At 36.7% G+C, this 12,618-nt stretch overlaps 1 protein-coding gene across 1 annotated transcript; it reads left to right on the forward strand.

Annotated features, from left to right (window-relative positions):
• The first annotated feature begins 758 nt into the window (after nt 1-758).
• BTLA (B and T lymphocyte associated) lies at nt 759-12,618 on the forward strand. The gene is made up of 5 exons (XM_035540592.2): nt 759-828; nt 7,376-7,684; nt 8,862-8,897; nt 10,136-10,212; nt 12,292-12,618. The coding sequence occupies exons 1-5, from the start codon at nt 798-800 to the stop codon at nt 12,616-12,618; spliced, it is 780 nt and encodes a 259-aa protein (XP_035396485.2). The 5' UTR covers nt 759-797.

Here is a 12,618-nt window from a genome sequence, read left to right on the forward strand (position 1 = left end):
TATGTGACATTCCTGTTCAACCTTTGTCTGCTTCTAACTTTATGAAGAACCTCTGCATTAGGTAAAATTTTTGAGAAGTTTCAGATGTTTTATAAATATTTAGAGGGAAAAGTGTCGAATAAAGAGCACACAAAATCCAAACTCCCGTTACTTAGCTTTAACGTCATGAGCATGCTAAAGCTTGGAAATAGTTGACTCAATCTCTCATAGTGCAGGCTATCATAAATTTATACAAATTAAGACCATTCAGACATCTGGTTCTGACATCTAACAGCTCAGCTTCCTAATTTGATAACCTTTTATCAAACTAAGATTGAATTAGGGTAATACACAAAGACTGAACAAGTTTAATATACTATTGTGCATACTCTACCTCTGGTATTCTGCTGCTTGTAAAATCAAAGTCTCAAGTGCAGAACATCTTTTAAAAATAAAAATCACTGGCTCTATTTGTTTCACCCTTCTCTGGCTCTGCATACAGTTTAAGATGCTTTGCCTTGAATTGCAGATCACTTCTGACATGTTGTGAAATGATCAAGCAGTTCACATTTCAGCCACAAAAAAACCTACCGCATAACCCATCAGATTTTTGCATACTATATTGCTTCCCCACCCCTTTCTTCTGCACTGTCTTGACAGAAGAGCTAGAAAAGGGAATCAGCTCAAACCTAACAGGATGCAAGAGGCCATCTGAACTGCATTTTTTAAACCTACAGTAACCTGTCATCTACCATGCCCAGAGAATGAAGTCTCCAGTCACGTTGATAAAAAATATCTTACTCTACATCCTTCTAGTAATGCTGGCTCAAAGCAACTATCAAGTTTACGGTAAGATGAGGTCTTATAATTTAATGTGTTTGTAGTTACTAAACATTGAGGGGAAAAAAAACAGAAACCAAAGCAATGCTTAACGTACCTTGGAGATAATCTCTGTCTAGTTTTATTGCTATGTCTGAGACTCCTAATATGATTAGAGATGATTATGACAACAATTGAAATATTAGGTACCTGGGTAGACCAGAACTCTTGTACTTGAGGACTGAATGCATCTTGTTTCGTGGCCAGAGGCTCTGCTTGCAAGAGGGGCCACAGCATTCAAGCGTTTGCTTGAAATCCAGGATTCCAGGATCCAGCTCCAAACCAGACCCAGTTCATAGTCAAATTGTCCTTACCAGATAAGTAAGCATACCTTTGGTTGTTTAGGTTAACTCAGTCTTAATTTTGATCCCGTTTTCAAATTCAAAACTCCATCATTTTTAAATGGAAAGGTTCTCCTAATTCAGACTGATGTGAGGACTACGCTGTGCCCAGTTTACTCCCAGTTTTATTTTTATTGCAGAGGTTATTTTGGTTCAAGCTCTTCCATGCTATTCTCATAGAGGAGACATAAATATTACTACTGAAAGAAAGGGAACCATATACATATGATAATAGCTACTGGCATGGACGCACTCAGCTGCTCTTGGTACATTTTGGGTGTATCAAACAATAGAGTTATCAAAATAACATTTGTTATAAGGCACTGCTAAAATTACATAAACAAATTGAACAAGCTATGTGAAGCTTTGTCGACATACATGACTGACTGTGCAAACCTATAGCATCAAATAGCATTTTTATGAATAAAATACATCATAAATACTTGCAGGAAAGGTTAAATGAGCATCTGGAGCATCTGCCTGGGAAGGGAAACCCAAATATTTGGCATAAGAGACAAACATTACTAGGTCAGTTAGATGCAGCTATTTCTTAAATCAGAGTGTGGTCTGAGCTCAGGGACACTACTGAATTGATTTACAGTTCATTTTCAAGTGACTAAACTAACATCCTTCTGAAGGTGGTGCATCCAGTGCTTATCATCTCCTTCCTATCTCAGTCGAAGCCTTCTCATCTTGTAAAAGTTAACTGCTGTTTCTATTCACTTCAGTATGCCTGCCTGTGCTATCAGCTCCTCACAGCCACCTCTCTGAATTGTCTAGTTCAGTTTATTAATATAATGGGTGAACTCCCATATTCATCTGCCAGGATCCTAGATACAGTTTTTAAAACAGAATACCATTTGTATTATGCTGCTTACTGCATGAATCTTGTTTACATAGAATCTATTCCACTAGGTTTTACTCTCTGATCTACATCAAAATAATTTGAGGTCCTCTGAGAGCAATACTAATTCCTTCTGCAGTCTTATCTTACTACAAATATCAGAATTGTATTTATAGGAGCATTACAGAGAGAAAAAAAAAAGAAAAAAAAAAAACACTTTGCAAGCCAGTCTCTCTCTATAAATATATATATATAAATCAGTGTTTTGTATTTACATTTTAGCCACAGGTTTCCAAACTTTTTTTGACTTCTATTGCTTTTAAAAAGTAAACTGAAAGTTAAAGCCAAGTTATTTAAGCTTCTCTTGTTGCAAATCTACCTAAAGTTTCCTGAACCCCTAACAGAAACCAAGTTGACAGTGGCAGATTTCATATACCAAGTTAATGCCAAGCCTATCTTTGTTATATTACGGAAGGAGAACTAAACAAGTTTTGATAATTTACAAACAGATGGACCTTCCCTTCCTCCCACACCCAGTAATTTTTGTCCAGATAAACACTGCCTCTTTTGAAAGATGACAACATAGGTTGTTCCCACCCAGTTTCACTGAAAGTGGTTGTTGTAGTCTAGACAGCGTATATGAAGTCTACACAGCATTTTATAATAACAAAAATAAAACCCAGCAAGTCTCCTGTCATCCCAAGAAGCCCCAGCCAATAACTACATATGGGCACGTGTCCACTAGTGGCAGACAGTTCCACAAACATCACCTTTACCTATTGGCCCTCTGTGCAGGACAGTCTGCACATCCTAACATTCAGCTAAATCAAACATCTCCATCCTCAAGTTTCAGTCGTTAAAATATAACTGCATGTTTTCTGCACTTATACAGCTTTCATCAAGGAATTGTTAAAAAAAATAAAAAAAATACACGGCTGTATTTTAAGACACGGGGAAAAATAACTGAAAAGGATCAAAATGCAATTTCTGTTAGCTAAATAACATTCTTATTCATTTAACATATATCACAATTTATTATTTTCTAAAATATTTTTTAAATCATTCTTTGAAAAACTTTCTCTGAAGCTGGGAGAAGTCTGACAAAGACCTATAGCCAGGAGTCACTTTCAAAAGTCTTCTGTAGTGTTTCTCTTCCTAAGTACACCTTTTCTAAATTCAAGGAGGGAGTATATTTTTCTATGATTCCTCCTCACACCCTATTTCCTATTTGGTTAAATTCTAAAGGAATTTTGCTAAAAGTAATGAAGTTATGAAGATCTTCATATTAAACCTGAAAACCCCTACAAATCAACGTACTTTCTGCTGTAGTTTTTTGCTATAATCTGATCAGAATTAGAATCTTCCCAGAGAGTTGGACCTGAGCTATAACTGTTGCTAGCGCTTCACCATGGTCCTAGATAGACCCAAAAATCAGATTTGAACCTAACTGCAGCCATTTATTTCTCATGAATGATTGACATTGATACTTCAGCCATTATCTGCCTTAGGAAATCATGCATATGACATTTTCTCTCTTCCCTTACTCCTCTTCAAAAAAGCAGAGGAAAACAAAATAAAGATAAGTCTTTTTAAACTAAATGCCTCTGAAATTTCAATTGGAGTTGTTTTAAGTTCTTAGATGACATGGTGTGAATGACACCCTTTAGAATTCAAAGATTAAAAAGCTCAATTTTTAGCTGTATTTTTTTCTCCTAATGGGTTAACTTAGATAAATAGAAAGCTGTCTCCTGTTCTCTTTTCTTAATGGATCATGTCATGACTATGCTCTTCTCTAGAGCATGAGGAAAAAAATAAAAGTGTTTTTAATAATAAAATTAAAGTATAGTCATGAGTATCTCATTATTGTATAAATTACAGAGTACATGCTTTCTCCTGAAACCCTTATCCTAGCAGTGCACTGTACAGAAAATTTTCTTTACCTGTAAAATTAGTCCTAGGTTCAGCAGAGCTTGGCTTGCCACAGCCTATCCAGGAACACGCTGAAGTGACCTAAAATAAAATTTGCTTTTGGTCAATCTGAATCTTACCATGTGCTGTAATTTGAAGGTGATATATAAATCTTTCACATGTTACAGGTTCTTTTATCCTCTTGAAAACTACCCGTTCAAATATTCACCATGAACACCCATATAGATACATATATATATATATATATATATATATATATATATATACACACATATATATATATAAAATAAAACACTGCAAACTTCAGACTTGGTATAAAACCTTGTAGCTAGTTTCAGATCTCTACTTATAACAGCATTCTATGAAGCATAATTCAATTTATTTTGCAATGTGCTTGAACATGTACAATATAATCGGCAGTTAATGTCTCTAACGTTGACTACTCATAAGCCACAGCAGAACAAAGAAAAATTAAGATAAGGGGAAAAGTATTCCAAGTCATGTTTGTGCTCATTCACTAAGTAAGGTTTATTGAATGTTTTCTTCAAATGACAATCAATAAACAGAACGCAGAAGGTTCTATCTTCTTATCAGGTATTGATTTTTTTTTAATTTTTTTTTTTTGCCTTTTAAGAAATATACATCTCTTTTTGCCTCAGAGATTACGGTTTATATTGTTATTTAAATCCCAAATCTTCACTGAGACGTAATGCTGCTGAACGTTCCTTCCAGCAATCTGTGAAAGATAATTTAAAATTTGTCTTAAATATTTTATTCTGCACAAAGGTCCAAAATCTTCTGGTTTTACAAGTATTTTTTTCCACCATTTATTATCCACATGAAGTTTTTTTGCTACATGGGATTTGGCTTGGGAGATGAGAAAGTTTAACAAGAGATTATAGGGCGTGTTCTTTCTGAATTCCCACACTTGGTTGTTAGAGATATTATACTATAAAATATATATATATATATATCAATTTTCATATTATTAATCTTCAAAATAATTCTAGCTGACACTTTCCTAAAGCCTGAATAAGTACTTTTTAATTCTTATTCAGTCATTTAGGTTTGTTTCTAGCCCCCCCCCAAAAAAAAAAGCAAAAAACACCCAAATAATTCAACCATCATTCATTATAAGTCACAGAAACATAAAAAAAAAAAAAAAGCAATTATAATCATTTTTCATATTCCAGTCACTGTTTTGTAATTGGAAAAAAAGAAAAAAATTACTTGAAGGCAACCTAAAGCCCAACCATTTTACACCTCTAAAAGAAAGGTCTCTTTGTAGGTCCTGAGGATGCTGTACAAATACGCACTGAAAAGCAATCAGTAGCTTGTATAGATCCTGGTTAGCAAGTTCAAAAGGATCATGTTTGACTCACAGGAGAAAAAAAAAAAAAGCAAAACCACCACCAACAAAAAAGTACCACTAAATCAAGTAATCGTGTTTACCTACCATCCATAGGCTGCTTGTAAGGGATTCACAACTGATAATTAAAAAATTAAATCAATTTTTAGTAAGTTAAATCTGTTCTCCCAAGTGTACAGCTACACTGAGAAGGGGGTAAAAAAGTACAAACTAGAGGAAATGCAAGACCAAGTAAGACCCTGGAAGAATAGGAGGCTTTATTTACTGGGGTTAATTAACAGAAGGCTGCCAAACTCTTTCACCTGCATCAGCAGATAGAAATGGAGGCTAAAAATCTACTGGAGTGTACAGAGCAATATCATATAACCTTCCACCTGAATGAGCTTCTGCTGGTCCGTGAGATGGGAGGACTCTTGCCTAGAAATCATGGGCAGGCAGCAATACTACTTCACTCAGCAACAAGTACAATAGAAGATCTCCCACATTGTTTTCCCAAAGCTCAGTGACATGGTAACTCAGGTGGCCTTGTGAAGAAAGCAAGAGCATTGGACTCAGATCCACTAGGTGGCAGGAAATTTTGCTCCAGAAACAATTTTAGCAAATGTGGTTATGTTGTAGTTACACTAGCATGGTGAATGATCATGACCAGCTGATGAAGGAACAAAATTGTGGCAAATGTTGGCATAGATATTTGGGAAAAAAAATGAATGCTTTAGAGCAATAGGTAACATTGATAAGACATTTTGCTTTCCAACTATCCACACAACCAATGTTCATCTGAGTTCATACGATTAAGTACCCTGCTGCAAGCGAATACCATTGGATACACAGAATTTGCTAAATGCTGACCAAGAGCAGCAAAATGCTGTCCTACAGCTGATGGGTATGAATACATTTCTCCTCAAAACTCGGTTTTATGGAGTGCTCTAACATTTATCTCTGGTACAGAATAGTCTGAGATTTGTAGCAGAAGGGCTTGCAAACTAGAGGTCATCTAGGTAAAGATGTTTAATCTGGCCATCCCAAGTTCTTAAATATACCACCCAGGTATTCACAAGGATTGCTGTACCACTTGCATAAAAGTCCTGTCTGGCATTGCAGGTGAGACAGTCTGCTTGAGCCTTTTGGCGTCACAGTTAGATGCCAGCTACCTTGGGGCCCAGAGGCTCTGACCCTTGAAACAGCACTGGCTGCTGACAGACAGATCCTTCCCTTCTCCATGCTGCTCTTTCCTCCCACACACCTTTCTCCTACCTACAAAACTTTTCTTAAAAATGTTTACTGTTTTTTCCACCCCCCCTCTACCAACTGGAAGATACAGATACACCTACCATTTCTTGCTCCAGAGTTCCTAGCAACCACTCTTTTCAGTGCACAAGCACTCTGAGGATAGGGAGCTCTTGGATATCACATAGTTTTTATTACTTCTACTTATCCAAAGAAATCAAGCACCACAAGAAACATAAATCTTTAATAAAAGGTCCAGACTTTCAATACTAAGACTCAGAGTAAAGGTGACATACCAGAGATTGAACACTGCGTTTAACAAACCTTTACAAAAGCGAAGAAACAGAGATAGGATATATTTATAAATATAATTATTTTCATTATTTCAATTATGACATATCACTACAAAACAAAAGCCTTTACTTTTGCAAATTATCAAGAATTGTGAAGTAAACAATAATCTGAAATAAATCTAAAAGTAACAGAAAAGGTCTGTGAGACAGATGACAGGAAAACCTTCTCGGTATATGTTACATATTTTCTCTCCAAACTTCAGTTTCAGACTTCACTGAGATATAGATTGATATTTATATCAGAGGGAGAAAGTGGATTTTAACAATCTTCCTAAAAATGAAGGAACCAGGTACTCTTGATTTATCTGCTATGAGTGTCCCATACAGAGATAAAATCTGAAAGTGGACAAGAGAAGTCTCACATACTGAGAGAGAAAAGAAACTGATTAGTGTCATGGAGAGTATATAACTCCACCACCACTATGATTTTTCTCACATTTTTCTCCTTTTCTAGGATTTGATGCCAGTGATTGTCCAGTAGAAATTCAAGTTCAAAGAAACTCTGAATACATAGCTAATATTGGTAACTCCTTGATCATATACTGTCCAGTCCGTTACTGCAAGGAAAGGCCCTTCATCCAGTGGTGCAAGATAGAGGCGCATGGATGCGTGCTGCTGGATGACAGCAAAGCAGAATGGAATTCCACTGTGTTTACTCTGAAGTTTTTTGCCATTCACCAGAATGATAGCGGGATGTATCGCTGTCAAGCAGCAATGGGCAACTTTTTAAGCAAGAGCAACGAAATAAAGGTTATTGTTGAAGGTGAGGCCCCTTTGTTACAAAAGAGCCCTTTTAAACAAATGGATACCATGTACAGGAAAGTTCACTCATGCTGCAGGATGGCTTTTCCCAACAAGTTTGTCTGATGTCGTAGGAATAGCACAAGATCAGTTGTGCTTCTGCTTACCACATTCTTCATGCTTCTATCCTGCTTCTCGGTACTGGAGAAAGAATAAAATAAAGAAATAAAAGGAGGATCTGGAAGAGAAAAGCAAAGCTGCTGACACCAAATGGCCATTAGTGAACTATTTAATTATTTAAAAATATTAGTTGGAGCAAAGAAAGACTGGTTATATGTTATAAGGACTAGACAGGATACAAATTGTCACGTATTCATAGTTGGCAACGCCACACAACAGCAAAGAGTATGAAATAATTCAAGCCTCTTGTTCAGAATGATCTTGCAACAGAGAGATAAAGTATAGCCTTGTACCCAAGAAGTTCAAGAGCGGGAAAGATCACAATAGCTTTAAATGCTCTTAAGAATTTAAGGGCAAGCCAGACATTCCTATTAATTTAGGCAGTTGGGATGCCAAGTCTAGATTATGTCGAGCCACATTGGCCCTCCTCAACATTGCTCTGCAGCTAGAAAGCGGTCTGTATGACCTTAGTGTCCTATTGACCCCAGCTAGCTGAGTTATGAAATTGTTCTGTTGCTAGTTCCTCTCTTGGTAAGTTAATGGACTTTAATACCTTGTTTATTGACAGGAAATGTTGTAGCAAAGGGAGCAACGTCAAAATTTACAGTTGCAGTGTGATAGCAGACACAGTATTTCCTCAACTCACGTGATACAGGTTTTCCTTGGATCTGAGATGAACAGAAGCGATCCCTGAGTAACTGGGATCAAATGGTACATTCACAAATATCATATCATGAATAAGTGGTGTAATCAATCATTTGCAAAATATTTCTTCTCTTGATTTATTTATTTGAATGCCAGAGGTCTGAAACATAGAACCGCTCCATCAGCTGTGGGAGACCAACACTTCATTCCTCCTCTCCCAAAATATTGTGCCCTTTGCTGGATTTTGTTCCCTCTTCCACCACCAAGCTGAAGGAGAGGTTTGTCGAGACCTCAGTGTGTGGTCCAGAGTATACAACTGCAGAGCAAAATATCAAGTTGCTGTTTCATTTCCCTGTCTTGTTTTTTGCTTTCAGAAAAGTCTGAGAACATTATCACAACTTCATCAGAAAGTAAGTTCTGATTCTTATTTCCTTTTTAAGAGGAGGAAACTAATTTGTGTTGCTATAAATTTCTAAGTAGATTGTTCTACACAGTCAGGACAAATTAAAACTCATTGCTGAAGAGCCATTACTTTCTTCCCACCTCAACAAAATACAGTCTCTCAAGTGTCACAGTTTTCAAGCCCACAACTGTCAAGCAGATAACAGGGACAAAGCCAATCAAATAACCTACTGGTGTGGTAGCCTACACTTCCAACATGCTCTTTAATATCACAGTGACATATGTGGCTTATACTTACAAAGCATTAGGAATCACAGTACACCATCACTTTAACATACCCTTAAGTATGTTTTTTACTCACAGTTGGTTATTGTTCCCAGTACAACTACTGTGAACAGCTCAGCTACTCAAGCCCATATAGGGTTCATCTGCTCGATCTCTTCTGTGATGCTCTTTCTGCATTTCCTGCATCAGAAGACAGCAAACCTCAAAACCGTGCATCAAGAATCCTTCTTATTTGTAAGAAAGTTCAGTAACATAAATTAGGCATATAACTATCAATACCTTTCTCACACCGTTTTCACTCCCACATGTAGGATACAAGGACAGTTCCTACGTTCTAATGCATTTCCCCTGGCAGCACTCTTCTCCCCCTCCTACTCTTATTTTTTTTTTCTTTCCTGCCATGCTTCAAATGAAATCCAAAATTAAGCTCAAGGGCCCATGACTTAAAAGGTTGTAACTTAGAAGTGTCCTAAACTTAACTTAAAGTTAGACCCTTGAAATGATTTATTTGCTGAATGATGCCATGTGCGTATACTATAACAGCATTCATTTCCAGGCTTGATCACCACATATTTTCACAGCTGATACAAACCTGTCAAAAAGCTTCTTATTTTTGTTCTTGCTGTTGTTTACAGTGCAAAGACTACAGAAAAAGAAGAAGAAAGATCATAATGTTAAAATATATTGGAAGTTTAGAGCAGTGCTTTAATTCTGATCCTTTGTTTCTGCCAGCCGTGTGCTGTGCATCATTTTTCGATGACACTTTCCATGCACTTTTCCTTCCAGTACCTTCATGCTTGGTAATATACGAATGAAGATGGTTTTATTTTGTGAACTGCTTGCTGTACCAAGCTAACGAATGCTTTAATTATATTAAGAAGTCAGTTGCATCAGAAAGAAGTAATGCTAAAAAAAAAAGTTAAATATTATTTTATGCTAATACATGTTAATGTAATTTTAGATACCACTAGTATCTCAGAAGAGTCCCAGGAACCTGGAAAAAACAAGATATTGCACATTATTTATTCTTCAGTATCCGTGGGTCTATGTTGTCCATTCATCTTTATATGCATGTTTTCCTGTCTCAGAAGGTACCATGGTGAGGAATTTTACCATATAATCTTTTCCTAGTGTGTATTTTATTACGCTCCTTTTCACAGTTTAAAGTTTCATTCAAAGCTCTATTGAAATCCCCTAGTAATTACCCCAGTTAATTTCTGAGATGTCCTTGTCAAGTGCCCCAGTTAGGATACTGAATTTTTTAAACATTAATTTGTCCCAAGTATTGTTCCCTTCCAGAGAGACAGGAATGGAAGTAAAGTAAGAACAAACCAAATACTCAGACTTTATAATAATTGGATTTTTTTCTACTGTTTTTTGATTATCAAGTTAGAAATAAATAGGACTCTTAGCCATATAAATGCAATCAGGTTCTATCCAGTTACTTTTCTACCTTTCTTTCTGAAGTATCAACTTGTTACAGTATTAATCTCTCGGGTTGTATGGAAACTCTTACACAGCTGCCATGCTCTAAATCAAGAGTGGATTTTGGAGTTCCCCATATCTTAGTTTAACTGAAGTGATTATTTGCCTATTATAATCCAACAGATTATTTTATTTTAGGAAAATGAAGTTATTTCCTCTTCCAAAAAATTTAGCATGTTTTCTTATAAGGTGGTTTGGGTATTTTTCCATGCCTTTTCACTGAATAGAGAGAAAACTAGCCAGAAGTACACTGGGAATTTCTCTATTCCTCTTCAGAGAAGCTCTGAGGAGTACAGAAATGCATTCTATAAACATATTGTTTTGTGTTGATTTGCTTTTATCAGAACAGCAATTCCTAAATCCAGTTTGGAAATAAACTTTTATTCTTTGAGGTGCACTCAACAAGGGAAGGACTGCTTTACTAGTTAATACTCTCTCCATGAGCAGAAGGGCATCATCTCAATGCCTATTTATTGAAACATCTTTTTTTTTTTTTCTTCCTAGCAAAGCAAAAGAGAACTCCATTAACGCCACAGAGACTAGAGAGCCTGGTATGTTTAAATTTTGCCATTTCTGAAGCCTAAAACTGCATAACCATATATTGAGAACAAATCTTCGTGTACTATAAAATGTGGAGTAGGATCAGAGACAGATTTAGTGACCCTCTTGGTGCATGGACAAAATGACTTCCCTGGTGTGAGATATCACCTTGGTTGCGCTGAAGAAAGGAACTAAGAGTCTTAGCCAGAAAAGTACTTTAGCCATCTAAACTCCTATTAAAATGTATTAATTTGTAAGATCATTCCAGTAAGAATTTAGGCACATCTGTTGATGTGCCTCTGTTGACCTGGTTTTGACTGTCTGCATAAGACAAATGACACACAGAGTAAGGAAAATGATTGAAAAGACTTTCCTGTGTGGTTAACATGAACTCACTCTTGTAATCAGTTCTAGTGAAATTAAATGGGCAGAAGGCAGAACATGAAAGATGCCACAGGAGCTGATAGCTAGCAGTCACAAGGGAAGTATTGGCAGGAATCAAAGGCCACCAAACAGATTGCAGAGCTCCCAAAGGGAGAGGTGGGAGAAAGAAAATTAAAAGCAGTATATTCTAAGTGGTTAGAAAAATGGATGTCAAAGAGGATTTCTTTGGAGGAATTTGCAGATTTTTGGAGAAGGAGAAAGATTCATCTGGGGAATAACAAGACAGAGGATAAGAGGCAAGAGATTAGGAAATGGGAGAATGGGTGTAATCAGGATAAGATAGTTTGGGGTTTGGAGGTGAAAGTAAAAAAGATTTAATAGGACTGGAAGGAAAAGCCTGAATGGGTGGCATAGAAGTGCTCTCACAAGGATAAATCAGTTTTTCCTTAAGTTGAAATCATGCAAGGAAAGACATGACTGAATTTGGGAAGGGAAATGGAGAAAGGCTAGAGATAAATGTGTGGTTGCTAACTTATTTCAAAGATCAACAGAAAATCCAATGATCAGATGAGTCCAATGCACCTGAGTTCAAAAGCAGTTTTAAAGGGACACAGCAAAATGAATAAGATCTTATATGCTCCCTATTTAGCAGGAGCACAAGCAACAACCAGATATGCACAGAGCTGTACCCTGTTCTGCTTTTTGCAGGTCAGAAGTCCAGCAGCTGTTCCATCCCACACTGCTGGGACAACTCAAGCTTCAGATGAAAGCTCTTTGCTTTACCACTCCACGGCTAGTCCACAGCAGCTCTTGCATGCCAACACAATTTATGACAACGATGTTCCTCACTGGAATGCTAAGAGGACAGCATCTAATGCACCTAATGATCCTTCCTTCCCAGCTTCACCTGAAAGCCCAGATGTCCTCATATATGCTACACTAAATCATTCTGCTTCTGCAGAAAAATGCCAGAGAAGGGAACTGTCTGTAGAAAATGAATTTACAGAATATGCCTCCATTAATGTAAATAAATAA

This window comes from Cygnus atratus, chromosome 1 (assembly GCF_013377495.2).
Source record: "Cygnus atratus isolate AKBS03 ecotype Queensland, Australia chromosome 1, CAtr_DNAZoo_HiC_assembly, whole genome shotgun sequence".
Lineage (NCBI taxonomy): Eukaryota > Metazoa > Chordata > Aves > Anseriformes > Anatidae > Cygnus > Cygnus atratus.

What these genes read in the sequence shown, in the direction of transcription:
- BTLA (XM_035540592.2), top strand. Translation starts at nt 798, where the DNA reads ATGCTGGCTCAAAGCAACTATCAAGTTTACG. An exon ending in TATCACAACTTCATCAGAAA is followed by an intron (nt 8,898 to 10,135) that starts GTAAGTTCTGAT and finishes ATGTAATTTTAG; the next exon opens with ATACCACTAGTATCTCAGAA. An exon ending in TTATTTATTCTTCAGTATCC is followed by an intron (nt 10,213 to 12,291) that starts GTGGGTCTATGT and finishes TGCTTTTTGCAG; the next exon opens with GTCAGAAGTCCAGCAGCTGT.